Below are 19,008 nucleotides of genomic sequence, written 5' to 3' on the forward strand. Positions count from 1 at the left end.
ATTAGGAGTAGGTAGGCGCTTCCCTACCTACCTACCTACCCAGATTGGGGCAGTCATCCAGTTAGTCTCTGTCACCATCCGTCTCAGGCTTGTCGTGCACGCTGCTTGTCTGACGCTGGACAACGACTGACTGCCTGGGTAACTGACCACGTCCCAGTGCAATGGACCATGGGGTGGTTTGGAAGGCCGAGGGAAGCAATTGAGAGTTGCACGAGAGACCCCTCTGTGCCCCAGGGATGGAAAGACATGTCATGGCTTTGTTCGAGGTTGAGACATTGATCAAGATGGAGTTCCAATCTGTTGGTTGTTGGGATGAACCCGACATGGGATTGAATGGAATGGAATGTGGTGAAGTGGAAAGATGGAAGTGAGGGCGGGGGACGAGACCTACCATATTGGGCGTAAATTGTTAGTGCAGTGAGATGGAGGAAGAAGTGCACAGGCCACTCAAGCAAGGCTATTCTTAAACGGATATGCCAGGACATCAACGTTGCAGCCAGCAGAGTAGTGTAAGTGGAACTTGGTTCCCAGAGTACCTGTGTGAATGGATTGAATTGCTCAGCTTGATAAATGACAGACTGATTTATTCTCAAGTGAAAGGTCATACAATCCATTGAAAACTATCTTCTTATCCTCAGATGACGGTTGTCGCTATGTGTTAGATGTGCCTTGCATTCGTACCTCTACCCACCGAGGCCCTGGCATATGCGTTTAATATCTGGGCGGGGCAGCTGACGGTAAGTACTTAGGTCCATGCCACTTGGGGAAGACAACCGCGGGCTGGTGGTTGATTGATGTCATTTTCGTGATCAGGTCACGGTGCTTCTCCTCCTCCAACACGACTGGATCGCCAAAACACACAAAAGCTAAGTCAACAAACAACACATCCGGCAATAGGTACACGCGCCCGCCGGCCAGATGACAACCACCCACGTGCTGTCGCTTCCCTTCCGGAAGTCGACCCAGCTGTCACTGTCGCGCGCCATCCAGCAGTACATTTCCGCCAAATACGACCAGCACCCGGACATGTTCCGCCATGACCTCGACACCATCGATGCTCTGCGCCGCGACGCCATCAACGTCCGCGAAGCCCACCCGAGCGGCATCAGGAAGCTCCAGATGTACGCCGCCCAGCTCGTGTGGATTGGCGGCAAGTTCCCTATTGATGTCGGCGCCGACTTCACCTGGTACCCGGCTCTGGGCTACCACACCGAACACCCGCTCGTCCAGAACAACCTCAAGTACGAGCTGATGAACGTCCTCTACAACCTCGCCGCCCTCTACTCCCAGCTGGCTGTGGCTTCCAACCGCAACAGCACCGAAGGCCTCAAGACCGCTGCCAGCTGGTTCTCCCACTCCGCCGGCGTCCTCACCCACATCAAGACCCAGGTCCTGCCCGAGCTGCGCATGCCTAGCCCGCCCGACGACATGGACGAAACCACCCTCGAGTCCCTCATACAGCTCTTTCTCGCCGAGGCCCAAGAGTGCTACTGGCAGAAAGCCGTCATGGACGGGTATAAAGACGCCTCCATCGCCAAGCTAGCCGCCCGTGTGTCCGACCTCTACAACGAAGCCGGCGAGGCCGCCATGCGCAGCGAGGCCATCAGCTCGGCCTGGATCCACCACATGAGCGCCAAACACCACCACTTCGCCGCCGCCGCCCAGTTCCGCGCTGCCAGCGATTGTCTCGAACGCAAGAAATACGGCGAAGAGATCGCCCGGTTGCGGGACGCCGTCGCCTGCGTCAACGAAGGACTCAAAGAAACCCGGGGCGGTTACCTCAGCAAAGCCGTCGTCGAAGACCTGCAGGGCCTCAAGCGTCGCCTGGAAGAGGACCTCAAGCGCGCCGAGATCGACAACGACCGCGTCTACCTGCACATCGTGCCGCCCAAGACTGAGCTCAAGCGTCTCGACCGCGCCAACATGGCTGTCGCCCGTGTGCCTCCCCAGGTGGCCAAGCCGTACGAGTTTCTGGGCGACCCCAGCGCCGAATTCGGGCCGGCCTTGTTCACCAAGCTCGTCCCCTTTGCCGTACACGTGGCCGTTTCCATATACGAAGAGCGTCGCGACAGGCTGGTCAACAACTCCATCATCTCCGAGCTCGAGTCCATGACATCCCAACTTCACGAAATCCTTTCCTCTCTCAACCTCCCCGGTTCCTTGCAAGCCCTCGAAAAGCCGCTCGGCCTTCCCGGCACCTTGGTCCAGCACGCCGACGAGATACGCCAAGCCGACGCCCTCTACCGCCTGCAGCAAGGCTTGACGGACATTGACAAGCTCTGCTCTTCGGACCTAGCCATCTTCGAAGAAGGCCGGTCCCTCCTTCTCGCCGAAGAGGAGGAAGACTCCCGTCTCCGCCTAAAGTACGGTACCGAACGGTGGAACCGCCCGCAATCTCGCCAGGATCCGTCCCCCAACGGCGGGACTAAACTGTGGCGACAGGCCCAAGATATCGAAGGTTACTTTGGCTCTTCGACAGCCTCGGACCAAGTAGTCCGCGAGAAGTTCAACGCCGTGAGGGACACGCTCACCATTCTTGCTGGGTCGGACCGATCAATCATGGATTTCATCCCCAACTCGCGACGGACCGACATCCCCGAGAGCTTGAAGCCGGCCCTAGGAAGGCTACGAAGCGCTTACAACGACGTGCAGCGTCTAGAGTCCCGCCGACGCAAGCGCGTCGAATCTTTGCGCGCTCGGTCTCGTGCAGATGACATCAAGCCTGACATCCTCGTCGAAGCCGCTCGCTTAGAACGCGCGTACCCAACCACCGCCATCGCAACCGCCCACTTTGAGGACTTCTTCGAGAAACGCCTCGACCGCCTATACGAATCAGAGCTGGAGGCCGTGGAAAGGGATAAGCAGGAGCAGGAGAAGATTGTACAGGAGGTGAAGAGGGCGAACAAGGAGTTTGAAGCACAAAAGAGGCAGGTCGATAGAGCCGGAGGAGGGAATCGAGAGAGAGAAGAGGCGCTCCAGAAGCTGGATGCGGCCTATTACAAGTACAAGGAGATTGTGAGCAATGTGGAGGTCGGGAGGAAGTTCTATAACGATCTGAGCCAGATTGTAGAACAGTGGAGGGGGTTGGTCAGGGGGTGGGTGAGCGAACGGAGGAGGGATGCGAGGAGTCTTGAAGAGTATGTCCTTCTTTGTTTTGGTCCACCCTTCTTTTTGTCTTCATCCTACCCGTCTTGCCTTTATAAAGCTAACCAATTCTCAACAGGGAAATCAACATGCCCCCTCTGTCCTCCCTCAACATGCATCAATCATCTTTTTCGTATCAACAACAGCAACATCACCAACAACCACCACCGCCACCACCACAGATTCCTTTCCCTGAACCCATCCAACCTCATCAGCCAATAGTCGAACAAGCGCACATCCAAAGCTGGGCCGACAACGTGCCACAACAACAGCCAAAGCCAGTAGCTCCTGGGGCGTGGGCACCAAACATGGGGATAAAATTCGGATCCCCTGTGGCCCAGGGCCAGCAGCATCAACAAGAGCAGGGCCAACCAGGACCGGTAAACGCTACATGGGATCCGTCTCAGGGGATCCGGTTTGGGTAGCCGGTAGTGGTGTGCTGAGGTGAATTTACCTGGGCGGGCGGGACAGAAAATAGACTACCCAAAGTCCTTACCGTCCGCGACTGGAGTGTATGTTTTGGAACATCATTCGATGGATTTCGCAGATTTAGTAGAGGCATAGCATAGCGGGATTGGAATTCACTCTATCTTTACACGGAGGGCAAAATGGAAGCTTGACCTTGGTACTTGGCATAAATGTCCGGCTCCCTTTTTCTTATGGTTCCCTTAAGTTGTGTATCAGGTCCACCTCAGAGTTAGAGCCTGGAAGGCGGATTTCACCATACGCAGGCGACCGGAGCCAGGCTGAAGACCCGCACTCCTTCTTGATCCCCTTCTCGACCAGGCATGTAGCCAGAGCTATCGCCGTTGCTGACATGGAGAATTCGGACATCTTGGGTTGTGCACCTTCAACCGACATAACCCATAGAGACGGGAAATAAATGGTTCTTGGCTTCACCACTTGCACAACACCAGCCGTTCTTCCCCACTGATGCATCATGTTGGATTTGGACTTGCTTCAGCTTTCGCAAACTTCTGTGGAGCCATACCATCGTTGTTGCTGTTCTGTCCCCAAGTTCAGACTGGGAAGAGGCGGTGCCTAGAGGTAGTGATGTTCATGGAAGAAAGACACCTCTACAAACCTGGCAAGAGTCAGCAACTGAAGAGTAGGATAAAGGAAGTCACCACTCAAGTAAAAAGGCACCTCTCTTCCCGACGTCGAGCAACGACCGGCAATTTCTTCTCAGAATCATTCTGAAAGCAGCATCACTTCCTCTCCACTACTGTACAGCCAGGACATCATCATTCGCTAAACGCATCTTCAGGAATACCATTAACTCTAGAACCAACCGCCAATATGTCAGTCAAGCACCATCTCCCGCATCCCTCCTCACCACCTCTGGCCCCGTTCCCCACGTATCCAGAACAGACACTAACCACCCAACAGGTGCTACGAAGAAGAAGTCGTCCGCAAAGTCATCACCACCTCTAGCGAAGTCATCACCACCTCTGGCAAAGACAGCTTCACGGCATCGACCAGTATCACCACGGTAGTCAAGACGGATTGCGGCTCCAAAAGTTGTCCCCAGTCGGCGTCTTACGAGCCACCACTTGCCTCCAACAGCTCGTCCACCAGCTCGGATACCACCAACAAGTAGGATGAATATAAAGGGTCGTCCGAGCCCGAGCCCGAGCCCAAGCCATCGACGTTTGAGAGTGCTTGGGACGAGTACAATCTGGACGCGAATCGAAAGCAACGCGAGAGTGATTCAAATTATGAGATTGATCATGGCGATGCGGATGCGGAAACTCTTCCGGGCACCAAGCGCCCCGCATCCTCAGAGTTCATGAGTCAGGAGGGATCGAAAAAGAGAAGAAAGGAAGAGTAGGTAGGTATCAGAAGCGAGGTTAATGGGGAAGTAGGCGGGCGACTGTTGAGCTGATAGGTACCTGTATAGAGACAAGGTTGGGGATGATGGAGGTGCTGGTTTGAAGCATGAGGATACTTATGGGAGGTAATTAAGGCCTATTTGAAGCGAGGATTTTTGGGGATTGGACACGATAGACTTGAAGGGACTGAAGGAGTGAAACAGTTCTTGGTTTGATCAGCGCAACTGATGTGGAGGTATAAGCCGAGAAAGGACTACAGCAGTTCTTGAAGATATCGTTGACAGGAAGTTTTTTCAGCCAAAGCATTTGCCAGGCCGTTCCAGTCAACTATCTTCCTGCCGCTCGTTCCACGTCCTTGTCTGTGGTTTACACGTGTTGGATGTTAGGATTGACAAGACGCCGAAATTGATGTGTCTCCCGCTATGTCAGAGACGGGTTGTTGGCACCGATGTAGAAAATGCTGAACGTGCCGAAGAAGTGGAAAAACATCACCCGCCGCCGTGGTGACCAACATCTCTCAATGATCATGAACGAGTCACCAACATCATATCGCTCGTTTGCAGTCTCCTTAGCGCTCTTCGGTCTCGTAAAGATAACGATATTACCACTACTTTGCGCCTCTTTCTGCTCGACCATCTATGACAATACCATGCGCGGCTTCTCCTCAAGGACGACAAACCAAACCGAAATTCTTGTGATCCAACCTCCAACTGCCCACCAGATTAATCGCTCCTTCTTCTTTTGAGACTGGCCGTGTCGCTGCACAGAAGCGCATGATCTGAAAGCAGTCGAAAAGGTATAAAGGGCCCATCATCGACCTCCGGACAAGGTGCTCATCATCCGATCAGAACCAAACAAAATCAGAACAACTCCAGTCGAGCCACAAACTTCCAAATTCATTCCAAGCCAAAAGCGACAACTTCTCCATCCTATCTACAAGCCCAGCGTACTGTAGTAGCTCACACCAGCTTCGACACCAAACACTCAGCTTCACCTCACTCATCGACACAACCGCCAAAATGTAGGTCACAATCTCCTCCATCCTCCCTCCTTTTCCCTAGTCTCATCTGATGATACCCATCAACAAGAACAAGCCATAACTAACGGGGCACTTTCAACACCGCAGGTGTATCGTCAAGGAAGTCAGGCTGGCGCGCGTCGAGTCCAGCGTATCTGTTGCGGGCTGGATGCACCCTGTGGAAAGACGGAGGTTCAAGGACTGCGGACAAGAAGACTGCTTTGACTCTACGCACTGCACTGATAAGCGAGCCAAGGACCTTAAGGAAGTTAAAGACTGGACGCCAGCGGACGGATACGACTACGTAGGCGGGGAGGAGGATCGGGAGAGGCATGAGCGGGAGCAGGAGGAGAAGGAGCAGAAGGAGGAGGAGCAGAAGGAGGAGCAGGAGCAGAAGGAGGAGCAGGAGCAGAAGGAGCAGGGGAAGTAAACTACACTGCTGCTGGGCCTGGGCGGAGTCTTGACGGAGCTTGGGATCACGATCAATCGATCGAAGCGATGCCGAAGGGAGTGCCGCCACAAACGGGCAACTTGTCGACATGTTGGACTGCTCAACTACCTAGTGCGGTGACCAAGGGGACTACGTTGTTGCGCTGGTCGTAACATTGATGTTGGCAGCACGGAGATGGTTTTCTTGTGTTGGAGGACGGGATGAATAGGGGCAGGTGATTATGGTTTCAGTTAAGAACATCAAGGGAATAGGTAAAAATGTTCAGTTGGAAGGGCTACCTACCACCTACCTCTAGGGACCTCTACCTAGGTAGGTAAGGTAGTGGCGTGGCCGAGCAAGGTCCGGTCTTCTGGCTTATTTCGTTACTCGCGCAAATACAACTGAATCTGACGGACCCTCGTCCGGTCTGGTCCCTTCTTTCCTCGCTTGACCTTGTGGTGATAACTGCCCGTGTAGTAGGACGGGAGGAAAGACCCATCGTCCGTCCCCCCGACCTTCCCCATCTTCCCAACTACAAGAAAAGACATACAACGCCAGGGTGTTTGCCGACCGACACTGACCGGACGGCTAACCTGGCGCCACTTTACTACTGGCTGGTAGTAAGCTGGCAAAAAGAGTCGGGTGTACGGGAGAGTTTTCCCAATCCGTACCTCCCTACCTAGGTATGGCCATATGTGATGGAATCTTATTCGTCACTGGCGGGCCGTCCTTCATTTGATTGTAATGGGGAGCTGAGAGCAACCAGGATCCATTGCTTGGTGACGATGAAGGGTGGTTGTTTCGTACGTACCTTGGGTATTTAGTCCGTCGAGGAATATACCTAGAGGTAGGTACCTTGTGCTTGATGTGTTCAACAAGCCCCCCCCCCCCCCCTCTCTTACCTCATCATCCCTCTGTCCCAATCAGTCCCAAACGGTCCCAAAATACCACTGCAAGCAGCATCGTGGCCCAAGCGGCTAGGCATGAACAGGCGGCATCACCGGGAGATATATGCACCTAGAGGTAGGTAAAGCGGTTAGCAGCATTCATCCTGAGCAACAATTGGATTTTGAGCATCACAGGATTATGTTTACTTCTGGTACATGGTACATCCTACTGACTGACATCTCACTGCATATCAACAAACCTACTGCCGGTCCCGAAGAATTTCGTTATGGAGCGGAGGCGCGGACGGCACGGACGGACCACCCCAATTCGAGTCCTACCTACCGTCGATGAACATGCGAGGTACCGGCCAGCACAACAATTTAATCGTCGTGTCCGATACTGTGTGTTCGTTGCCGTGACTTATGATGGCGGCCCATGTATAGAGGTACTTGTTGTTGGGTGTCGGTGTAGCAAATTGGTGGTGAGTCGTCGGATTCCCGTCATTGTCTGTCTGCACGGGATAGCTCGGACCCGGGCATTGATTGGGGTTTGGACGGAATCGTTACTGCACTAACAGATTTGGTTGCGCTCTAGGCAGATTTCCGTTAGAAGACCTCCAGCTGCCTACCAAGAATCCCGTCACTCGACATGCACAACTAAAAGGAGGGTACAAAGTAGAAAGCTGACGTTCGGAATACATCCAAAATGTGACAATACGTCCAGACAGTAACTTGTGGTTATAAAAGATGGAAAATTGTGTCCAAATAAAAGTAATAAAACATTGTAATCTTAACAGGAAAGTTTAAATAGAGGTACCTTCCTCTGCCTGTGGAATGATCTATCCTGATCCCAGTGCAAACCCATCTCCCGTCTCTATCGCTCCCCGTGCATCATCATCATTAGAAGGTATACTATTGCTAATCGTTTTTTCCCGCCACCTCTTGATATCCTCACGACATGCTTACTCCTTCGTATCAGGCAACCAAATAAGCTCCACCACGCCGTCGAACCGGCTCATGGGCGTCGCGCCATCCGCCAGCTTCCACCTCCAATCATCATGCTTCCTGACATAAATCTGTCTGACTTCCTTGACCTTTCTCCTCTCTCCCTTCTTCTTCTTCTTCTCTTGCTGGGCAGATTCATCCTGCCCTTCCTCACTCTGGTCTCTCTTGTTTCCCCCCTCTGCAGCCTTCTGTTCGTCATCCTCCCAGATGATCTCGGCCTCTTGCAAATCCCAGCTCAACTTCCTCCCCGTCTTGGCCAAACCCGCGCGCTGCGGGCCCCACTTGAAGTCCAAGTTCCAGCCCTTATAATCCGGCGCGGAGCGGAAAGTGCCCTCCAGCTGGTCGAAATCCAAATCGTCGGTGCCCTCAGGGTAATACGCCACCGAGAAGCCGTTGCTGATGACAAAGTCGTCGGCCGTCATGAAGCGCTGCATCATGCACTCCTCTCCACACAGGTGCGAGACCTTGGTGTAGTGGAAGGGCAGAGCCGAGTGCCAGCCTCCGCCGCGGTAGTGGTGCAAAGAAAGGGGTTGGATGCCGGACTCGTAGAAGCCAGACGGATCACCGAGCATGTCCAGCTGCCAGAGCGAGTCCAAAAGAGTGAGGCGGACGGGCGAGTGTTCGTAGATGCACTTCCTCAGCAAAACATCACCCTGGGGTCCCCAGCCCGTGTTGGCTTCCTTGATCTTCTCCGGACTCTTGCACTGCGCAAAGTTCTCAGTGACGAGGGCAGCAAGTGGGACCGAGAGGAAAACGCCAGCGCCGCCAAAGGCTTGCTCTCCGTGGCGCATGACGTTGTTAGAGTCTTCGGAGAAGGTGCCGATGTACTTGGGCTTGGTGTGGTCGTAGGTTTCGAACTGGGCGATCAGAGCGTGCAACGAGGGGAAGAAGGTGTCGTCGTCGCACGTCACAAGCCATTTCTTTTGGGAACGGAGGGGGTGGTTGTACAGCGTTGGGACAAGAGTCAGATAGCGGACGGCCATTTCGTCAGAGGGCGAAGAGCGGTAGACGTCGACATCGATTCCGACAGAGGTGAGCTGCTCGCGCACGTCGGCCATTTCCGAGTCAGAGGCACCCATGAGCATCAGCAAGAGTTTGCCGCCGTTGGATGAGCCGTTGTTGTCGGTAAGCCAGTACTTCCACTCGTTGGTTGGGTTGGTCTTGGGGTCGACGAAGCGCTTGTAGGTGGTGGAGACGCCAAACATGAAGTCGGAGGCATTGGCGGTCGAGGGGTAGGGCGAGCGGGAGACGGGCACGACGAGAGGAGCCGGGCAGGCCTCGGGCTGATAGTGCTTGTTGACGTCGACAACCTTGACGTGATCCGAAAGGAAGTCCTGGTCGAGCTTGGTGAGAGACTTGCGGGCGATGGGCTGGCGCGAGACTTGGACGTAGCGACGTGTGTACTCGAAGCGATCTTGAAGCTTGTATTTCTTCTTCCATTCCCTCAAGCGGTCCATGTCGTAGTCACAGTGCATGTTCCCGTTGGCGGTGATGTTGCCCAGCTCATTGGGATGATCTGGCTGGTAGGCCCCAGTCAACTCAACCGGAGTATGGACACTGTCTCCTCCCCATCCTGATTGTGGGTGGTTGCCACCGAGTGGTCGTTGAGAGGAGGATACGGCGTCCTTGGCAGTGCTGGCCGTCTTAAGGAAGGCTGCGCGGACGTCGATGTCTCCGCTCTGCTGTAGGAGTAGAGTGCCGAAAAGGGATACTGAGATGAAAAGGACGAGGGCCTTGGCGAGAGGGTTCCGCATGTTGAAGCACCGGTGGGGTGCTGGTATTATTGTTGCCCCCATTTTCGACATGTGTGTGTGTGTGTGTGTCTTGTGTATGTGTATGAAATGGTCGACCGCGTGTTGCGGAAGACGCAACGAACTAGGTGAACAGAGAGGGTTCCCTAAGTCGTGTCTCGTCTCGTCTCGTCTCGTCTCGAGGAGGAATAGCGAGGGAAATGGGATTTGGCCCGAGACTGTCTGGGCTCTGGTGGCGAGCGATGGTGGCGGGCGGTCACGTCGGTATATCTCGGTGGTGGCCCTGAAACGAGAGTAATGGCCTGTAATCGAGTACGAGTGACGGGTTGCTTGTTTCCCCGTGGCACGAATCCGGCGTGCTGCTTCTGTTCCGTTGGTGGCAGAGGAACCGGAGTTGCACGATGGAGGAGGGGACAGAAGCACGAGACGGAAGGAAAACGAAGGACAGAGAAAGAAAGAAAGAAAGAGGGAAGGAAGGGAAAAAGGAGGACTGGGAGAGTAGGTAGTAAAAGTTGGGGCAAGCGAGTGTAAGTGTCTGAGTGGGAGGAGGACTGGGGACTGACAGACCAAAAAAAAAAAAAAAAAAAGGAGTAAACTGAACTGGAAAAGTCGTCGGAAGAAGATGAGAACTGAAGAGGAAACCCTTTCCCTTGTGTCACAGAAATGTCCATCCATGCCCATTCTGTCTGGGATATTTCCCGAAACAGTTTAGATTTGCACCATTCCGCAAAAGATCAAACATGAGATTGTCGAGGGGGACTGGTGGGGGAGCCATGGGGAAAGAGGTAGTGTGGAAATGGAAGGAAGGAGTGGGGACGTACCTGGGTCGGGTGGATGCGCTGCAGTGGGGGGTGGGGACTACCTACCAGGGCAGCAATGAACCTGCAGTGCAGCGCAGTGCAGCGCAGTGCAGCGCAGTGCAGCGCTGTGCAGTGAGAAGCTTGATTACTCTTGGCTGCCACCCATCGATTCAGTCGGGCGGTCCGTGCCATTATTTGTTTTCCTTTCTGTTAGTTTTGTTCACGGCACCCAATGCAGGCTTCAGGGGAATGAACACACTACACTAGTAAGTGGAAGTACCAGAACTGTAGGGCTGGGCGGGCATTGGGGGTTCGTTGTTCGGTTGACGATGATTCGAATCGAAATGAAAATGTCACGGTGCGATTTCCCGAGTCAATGCCTGGCATGATCTGATAAGCAGCACGGCATTCGTTGTGCACCGCTGCAGATGTATGTACATAATGTGATGTTTGAGCGGCCGTCTGGTCTCTTCTTTGCTTTTGGGACCTACATACACAGCAGTACATAGGTAGGTATATCTCCGTCTGCATCTGCAGTGACCGCTCCGGGTTTCAAATTTCGAGCCAAATCCAGAACCCAAGGAAAGCAGCAGTATGTTTGTTTGGCTGTCAGCTCGATCTAGTAAAGTGATGGAACTACTTGAAGTGAACTAACTGGATCCCACGGTTCGCCTGCGTCTGTTCATCTGACCGTGCTTGGCTTGTGTTCCCTGTCAAAACACAAGCCCAAGGAACCTCCTTGAACTCGTAGTTTGGATCGTCTGAAGTGTTCAGGTAGGTAGTTTACACTGCAGATACTACGAGATAGTAACCCACCGATCCAATCCGATCTTGCATGGGACAGGAAGACAGAAATGAACACAGAGAAGCTGTGAAGCGCGCAACGAAGCGCTGGTTTGCGTGATGTTGTCCAAGTCCTGGATCAGAGGCTCCACTAGAGTCGCACTTTTGGCCAATCCAGTCGCCCGAATTCCTCACGTTCTGTCTCTCCATTCGTGTCCAGCATCGAGGTATCAAGAGAGGTAACCAAGTACATACCGGGACATGTTAGCACTCCCTTTAGGGATATTTACCAATACTCACTTTCGGACACAATCCACTGCATCGAGAGGTATTCTCTCAGCGTGTTCAATTGGAATTTTGGTGACCAACCGACGGATTGGATCGACAAGTTGGAATTCCATGTTGTGATAAGGATGGAGATAGGGACCACCGACAGGAGGAAAGAACGGTGATCGCGACTCGACGTGGAACGCAGTGACGTTCGTGAACGGAGCCTCATCGGCACTTTAATTGGTCCGAGTGGTGGCCAATTGTGGAGCCCGGCTCTGAGCCCACCGTGCCCCTGCGCCACCGCTTCTCTGTGTAGGACCCCGGCCCCTGTCACTGAACCCCCACTGCCGCGCACGCCGCTGCAGTGCAGTGCCGACGGATGGCGCGTCCCTCTCCATTCGGCCATTAGTTTCAAGAACGACGGAATTTACGCTACAGTACTTCAGTTCGTTACTGTACAGTACAGTGTAGCCTGTGCAGATCGACATCGCGTGCTCCTTTGTTTTCTTTTTCTTTTTCTTTTTTTTGTTTTTTTTTCCTCTCTCTCGTCCCCACGGAAGAAATGTCCGGGTGCCAGTGCCGAGCCATTGTTTATTTGTCGCCTCGTTTGGCTTTTGGGTGAGATTTGGGGACACGAGATTATTCGCATGGAAAGTAGAAGAACTCGTGAAGTTGTCTTCAACCTGGCACAGCGGAGACTTCGAATGGAATCTCAGCTCTTCGTCCAGCTGAAGCCACCTACCTACTGCACACCTCATCTCATGCGGGCAGCAGAGGGGACGCGCCATCAGGGCACCCACCTGCACCGTACTGCAGTGACAGCTGTGCCACTGCCACACACTGCAGCGTCGTTCGTATCTCCTGCCGTTTCCGCTGGACACGAACTGAACCGTCAACCGGCGCACATCTTTCAGTTTCCATTCTCTCCCCAATCCTGATTCTTGTGCGCAAATCCAACCGATCATCACTCGGTTTTGCCTGGATCACGCTGCCAACTTCCAACCTCCAACTTCCGAGTTGACAATCCAATCCCTCCACGAAGCCATATCCTCCCCTTGTTGAGGCATTGGCTGCTGCTGATCACACGAGCCCGGCACTCCTTTGTCTGACGATTCGCCTTGTCGTCGTCGCCTTGCTTTTCCGTTGACGCGATACAGCATCTACACTACACTCAATGGGTGTTTGTCAAGATAGGTAGGTGGTCGGGAGCATGCCAGAATGTGCTAACATCGCCAAGAACATCAAGCTTTCGTTCCCTGTCTCGATTACCTTACCTTCCCGCGGCTCCCCTCCCAATGTCCACCCCGTTTCCCCGAACAAACGACGACGCCCCTGGTCGCCCATCGGCCATCCAATTTCCGTCTTTTTACCAACGCATCCGTCCAAGACCCCAAAAGTTGCACCGAAGGAGTCCAGGCCCGCGCACTCGACCCTTCTCATCAAGTCATCAATCAATCGGCCCATCCGCCTACCGTCACACGCTCCCCAGGTCACCTTCAGGTTGTCGTTTGTTTGTGTCTTGTTACAGTACAGTTTGACGACCATACCCATCCTTCCATCTTCTCAGCCGAGATCGTTAGGGTGTCAACTCTTCGTCGTGCTATTATTGGAATACCGCATTGCAATTCCCTGATTCGGGAATCCTACCCAGGCCAAGGAAGCCCCTGATCGACCCGCATATCACTTGTCGATAATACCGCACAGTGGAGGACCCTCTGTTTCGAATGGTCATGATTGCCCTCCGTTACCTAGTTACACGGCGTTCCAGAGAACGTCGCCTCCGCTCCCCAGAGACTCCGTTTCAGTCAAGCGGAGAATTACCTAAACATCACCAATAAGGCGCTGGAGGGTAGTACAAGAGGACGACCAACAACTGAACCCCTTTTCATCAATCATGCTAAATCCCAGCGCAGCTGACGCGTGTCAGTGTGTACAACTAATTGTATGGTCGTATCCTGTAGTTTCTTTCAAGAAACATGACATCCAACGAACCGTATACCACCTGTCGCGTGCGATACAATAATCGCCACCTCTCACGTTCTCGTCGTGTGGTGGTCGACAGACTACCTGCAAGTCACAGCCTCATCTCCGAATCACACCCAAACTCGCCAGTTTCCGGGATAGCGGCATATCCAACACCATTGTGCTGCCAAGCCACTGATAACGACTGTTTCGGATCTGGATCTTCATGTCTGCTCCCGTCGGCGTCCAGCGCTTGTCAAACGACGGAAGCCATGTATGTTTCGGGCGCCTGCATGGTTGATTCTGGCTGATGGGAGCTTTTCACGTCCATGCCGCAATCTGGGCGTGTTCTAAAATGTCTTGAGGCGTATGTACCCTCATCATCAATCAACACCAGTGAACAAGTGCTCGTTTTGAGCTGGCCAGTTCGATTCGATTATGCCACATCAGACTACAAAGTATGTATCTCGATCCAAGAGGCCTATGATCTTCCCCTTGTGCCATACATGCACATGTCATTGATATCTCCATCGCACCTACAAGTGAAGATCCAGCCCAGGCTCAACATCCAGGAAAACAATCCGGATCTCCGCGTCATCAAGGTCGCCAGGGCGGTACACCACAAACTCCCACCCGGAGCTCTTCACATGGGCTGCTTTTCCACTCCGGCTGATTAAGTCCAACAAGCTGTTGAGCGTCATCTTGGCCGCTTCTGACTCGTTGATGTCGAAAGTCCATTGCAGTGCTCTTACCCATGGTCTACCGCCCATCTCAGTGTAGTCGTTGCGTCTTACGGTAGCACCACTGTTATGGTTGACAGTGCTGGATCTAGAGCAGGAATGGCAAGGAATCACCTTCGGCTGCTCTCTTGGTCGCTGTGGTGAAACTGGCTGTGCCTCCTGGTTCTTGGGGTTGAACAACTCGATGGGTTTGGTCAGTTTGCATTTCTGGTTTGGATTTGGAGCATGCCCCCAATCCAACCTGCAGTCATCATCATGAGATTGCTTCCTCCCCGTCACAGCCCCAACGATGATGCTGCGTGTCGCTCCTGTTGTAATACCAATCCTACCACCATCACTCTGTCGAGTTCGACCCTGTTTCTCCTCTTCTCGGCCCCCCTTTTCTGCCAAGGCGGTCATGATTTCCTCTTCCAATCGAGCCAGACCCTCCAAACCCAGCATAGCGGCCTGAAGATTCTCAGCCTTCCCCATTCCCCCCTCTAAACTCGATTCTTTTCCCTCGGCCCATGGGAGCTCCTTCGTGGCCTTGTGCCCGTTCAGGAATTTCGCATAGGATTTTTCAACAAGCAAATCCACCTGCGCTAGGTCCCATATACCCGAGCCTTCATACTGGTCCCATAATCGACGAGCTTGCCAGGTAGAGATGCCTAGGGCGTCGTGTAGGATGTTCATGGCGTTATCCAGTGGGTTTTCTCCCGGAAGGGAAATAATAGCTTTTGATGAAGGCGGTTTGAGGGAGAAGTAAGACGCATTGATGCCCGTACTGATGGCGGCGCAGTTGGGAGTCCCGCCACGCAGGGTTAATGGAGGACATGGAGCGAACGGAGACGAGTAGCGGCTCGGACCGGTCGGGTCTTGCTGTTGGTAGCAATGGTCCAGAGAGACGGCATTGGCGTCAGACGGGACGTGAAGAGAAGCGGGCGTTTCAAGCGAAACATCAGGGCCGGAGGGGCGCGCTGTGGATACGGTTGGCATGCTTCTAGTGTTGACAACATCTGAAAGGCGCCTCAACACCAAGAGGGTCCGGACATCTTCGGGCAGTTCGGCAAGGGATGACTGTGCGGAGGGCATGGGCTTAGTGCGAGTGTTTTGTCCTCGTTGAACCCTTTCTTCTCTTTCGTCTTCGTCATCCTGGCCTTGGTCGTGGTCTTTTACACGTGTCATACTCGTTTGCCCGGTTACAACAACACCATCCAGAATCTCCTCAAGAGCTTCATCCAATTCATTCCCGAAGTCAGACCCGCCACCCAACAACACTTTCAGCAACCTCAAGGTCTCGCTTATCCCCCGCCGAATCAGCAAGCCCCGAACTATCACTTGCTCCCGGAAGCAAGGCTTGCAGTATACTGTTCCGCGGGCTGGCGGCCAAGATGTGTAACGACTATGACAAAGGGGGTAGAAAGCAGTTCTGACGTTGGAAAGAGTTTCGTGTCCGGTGTGGATCTGCGGTGTTTCCCCTTCTGAATTTACGTGTGGTACAGTAACTTTTCTTTCCGGCTCGAATATCAGCTCGGGCTTTTTGTTCTCGTTCAAGTTGCTAATCTCCATACTGGTGACGGAGCGGTCCAAGTCTGGAATAGCTTCAGAGTCAGAGTCGGATGATGGAGAGTCCGTAGATGGCTCGTATGTGCCATCAATGGCGTCGATGGTCCCATTTCTTCCTCTTTCCATCTTTTTCCTGTTTGTTGATTCGTCCTTTTCTGGTTTCACACTTTCTCTCGTCTCCTCTTCGCTTGCTTCAATTGGCCTCCCACGATCCAAGTCCAGGACCCTCCCAGTCACAAGTCCCAATCCTGTGGCAACTCGGTTCACATTCCACTGGTCCTTCTTCTTATTCGTTCCCTTCTTTCTCTTCTTGTTCTTGACTTCCAACTCAGAGGAGTACTCCGAGCTGTACCATATATCGCTGTACTGGTCACTAGGAGTGTCCGATGGGCAAAAGGATCGGTCGCTGGTGTTTCGTCTGATGAGACGAGGGCGTTTTCGCTTTTTGGTCACGGGCATTGCGAAGGCGGGTTTCGGTTTGGTTTCTTCTAGCATCAATCTTATGACCTCTTGCTGCAGGTTGCTGACCGTCTGATTTTTCTTCTTGGGTGCATTCTTTGACTGGTATAATGTTCTTCGTCTTTTCTTCCTGTCTTTGCCCTCCCCCGAGGAGCTCCAGCTCGAATCGATGCCGTTACTATCATCGTCCGATGAGGTGGTCCCCGGCTTATAGGAGGGGTCGTAGATGCGAGGAGGCTTGGAAAGGCGGTTCACCTTCCGCCTGCCGAACTTGGGAGGCAGACAGGGACGTGCTTGGCATGGAAGGATTTGCTTCGTAGTAGGAACCACGTCGTTCTCGGGATTATCGTTGACGTTGACGCTGACATTGCCATTGTAGTCATTATGATTCTCCTCCGAACCATCGCCACCCTCTGGCGCGCGGACCCTGCTTCTTCGTTGTCTGTTCCAGCCATCAGTAGAGGTATACTCGTCACTGTATTCCTCACTGTCATCTTCTTCGTCTTTGGGTGGCTTGTAAGACGGATCCAAAACGGACTTTCGGTTCTTCGTCTTCTTCTTCATGGATGAGTGTCGCTTTTCATCATCATCGATCTCTTTCAGCACCACATGGCTCCCCTTTTCTTCCTTCAAAACATTCTCTTGTTGTCTCTCTCTAGCCACCTTGCGCCTGACCTTCTTGACCTTTGCATTATTATCCTTGACCACCCGTATCAAAGCTTCGATCCCTTCGTCAGACTCGCCATCTTCCTCAGCATCGTTGTCGTCGGAAATAGATCCCTCGCTGTTCTTAGATGGCCGATAAGTCGGATCATCTATGCGCTTGCGCTTAAGTCGATTTGAAATCGGTGGCGGTGGCGGGGGCGGTGGTGGTCGTGTTGGTTGTCGTGTTAGTGGTCGTGGTGGCGACACACTAGAGGTACCTCTAGTGATACCAGTAACGGGAGAGAATTGTTTATGTTCCTGCTGCCCCTTGACTTTCCGAAAGACGGGGAGATCACCCGGGACAAAGCCCACGTCGAAATCATCATCGGTGGACTCGGAAGACCATTCGCCCGTTCCCTTGAAGGGGCGATAAGACGGATCTTTAGGTCTTTGTTTGTTTGCAACAGCAGCAGGCTTCGAATTACTTGCTTTGTCGGTTTGCGCTGTCTTCTTGATTTTCACAGCGAATACGTTGAGCGTGGGTTCCATGTTCGTAGACCGGGGGGGATCTGATGCAACTTCGTCGTCATCCACGAAATGAACTAGAGGTAGTGATTTCCGTGCTCTAGAACCAGTTTTGAGGTCTGTCCCTGTCCGGTCAACCTTGTTCTCCATGTCATCTTGACGAATTTGAATTCGAGTTGTCGCTGCTTGTTTACTAGAGGGATGGACCAGGGGCGCTTCCGCAGGCAAAGTGCATGTGGTTGTTGAAGAACTGCTACGCATTGTTGTGAAGCTCGCAGTGGTTCTGGTGGTCGCCTTTGGACTTGGACTTGGACTTGGACTTGGACTACATGTGAGAAGAGCGGCGTTGAGTGCGTGGGTTGTAGTACATGTAGTCGTTGGCTTCGGTGGACCATGACCCATCCTGAACTGTTTATCCGCTATAAGGAGTTTGCCTTTCTCCTTTCGATTGTGACGTCGTCGTCCTGTCGGGTTTGGAGTTGGTGGTGGTGGTGGAGGTGGTGGAGGTCGCACCGGCGGGACACCAGAGGAGGGAAAGTCGGGTCTGGCCATGACTTTCAGCTGCATGGGATCTCGATGATAGGGTAGGTATGGTTTCAAGTGTTGGTCTACTTATTACTCTAGGTATGTTGTAGCATGTTAATATCCAGGACAATGTCTGGGGACTGGGACAGGGTGGTATAAGAAAGGATAGAGTGAGGGTAGGGCAGACGTCTCGAGGAAGTGAAGTTTTGAAACATGAAGCAAATGGGAAAGAGTCAGGAAGAACATCCGTCGTCCGTCGACAAGTGGAAATGCTTGATAGTTCAGTCCAATGTCATCCAGTGTGAGTGAGTAGGTAGGTACCTGGTGCATTGGGTTCTTTGTCTCGTACATGGACCTTCTTTGAGCCAAGTAGATCGTCCTAGAGCCATTTCGGCATCTCGCTTTGTTGTCCGCTTATCGCATTTAGATTCTGAAGAGGGGAAGATCTGTGGCTTGCTTCTCTTGCAGCAAACAAAGAAGCTCCTCACAGCCACTACTACTACCAGCTTCGAAAACTCTAGGGAGTAGGAGTTAGACACGCTGCCAGTGGTTGACGTTGTCTCCCTTCTATCCTTCTTTCGCAGTAATGAAACTTCATCAAGCAAGAATAAGTTAGACCTCACGCCTACGAGTGAACAACCACTTTTTCCGATATTCTTGTAACGTGCGATATGATCGGCTGGTGAT

At 53.0% G+C, this 19,008-nt stretch overlaps 5 protein-coding genes across 5 annotated transcripts; 3 read left to right on the plus strand and 2 right to left on the minus strand.

Moving 5' to 3' along the window:
* Positions 1 to 837: 837 nt before the first annotated feature.
* Positions 838 to 4,136, plus strand: NCU05876 (pH-response regulator protein palA/rim-20). Its single transcript, XM_954774.2, has 2 exons — positions 838 to 3,137; positions 3,224 to 4,136. The coding sequence occupies exons 1-2, from the start codon at positions 919 to 921 to the stop codon at positions 3,567 to 3,569; spliced, it is 2,565 nt and encodes an 854-aa protein (XP_959867.2). The 5' UTR covers positions 838 to 918; the 3' UTR covers positions 3,570 to 4,136.
* On the plus strand, positions 4,137 to 5,426 carry NCU17285 (hypothetical protein). Its single transcript, XM_011397101.1, has 2 exons — positions 4,137 to 4,445; positions 4,534 to 5,426. Coding segments are annotated over exons 1-2 (213 nt in total). The 5' UTR covers positions 4,137 to 4,443; the 3' UTR covers positions 4,745 to 5,426.
* Positions 5,427 to 5,433: 7 nt separating this feature from the next.
* Positions 5,434 to 6,424, plus strand: NCU05877 (hypothetical protein; the record flags this gene model as incomplete). Its single annotated transcript, XM_011396913.1, has 3 exons — positions 5,434 to 5,562; positions 5,945 to 5,997; positions 6,103 to 6,424. 3 exons carry the CDS (start codon positions 5,434 to 5,436, stop codon positions 6,422 to 6,424), a joined length of 504 nt encoding a protein of 167 aa, XP_011395215.1.
* Positions 6,425 to 7,952: 1,528 nt separating this feature from the next.
* NCU05878 (hypothetical protein) lies at positions 7,953 to 10,662 on the minus strand. Its single transcript, XM_954776.2, has one exon. It carries the CDS (start codon positions 10,119 to 10,121, stop codon positions 8,274 to 8,276), a length of 1,848 nt encoding a protein of 615 aa, XP_959869.2. The 5' UTR covers positions 10,122 to 10,662; the 3' UTR covers positions 7,953 to 8,273.
* Positions 10,663 to 14,418: 3,756 nt separating this feature from the next.
* NCU05880 (hypothetical protein) lies at positions 14,419 to 18,198 on the minus strand (the record flags this gene model as incomplete). The annotated part of the gene is made up of 1 exon (XM_954778.1): positions 14,419 to 18,198. The coding sequence occupies one exon, from the start codon at positions 18,196 to 18,198 to the stop codon at positions 14,419 to 14,421; it is 3,780 nt and encodes a 1,259-aa protein (XP_959871.1).
* Between the last annotated feature and the right edge of the window lie 810 nt (positions 18,199 to 19,008).

Source organism: Neurospora crassa, linkage group VII (genome assembly GCF_000182925.2).
Source record: "Neurospora crassa OR74A linkage group VII, whole genome shotgun sequence".
Classification (NCBI taxonomy): Eukaryota; Fungi; Ascomycota; class Sordariomycetes; order Sordariales; family Sordariaceae; genus Neurospora; species Neurospora crassa.

Coding starts and splice junctions, on each gene's coding strand:
- NCU05876 (XM_954774.2), top strand. CDS start 919: ATGACAACCACCCACGTGCTGTCGCTTCCCTTCCGGAAGTCGACCCAG. Junction 3,138..3,223: donor GATGCGAGGAGTCTTGAAGA/GTATGTCCTTCT, acceptor AATTCTCAACAG/GGAAATCAACATGCCCCCTC.
- NCU05878 (XM_954776.2), bottom strand. CDS start 10,121: ATGTCGAAAATGGGGGCAACAATAATACCAGCACCCCACCGGTGCTTC.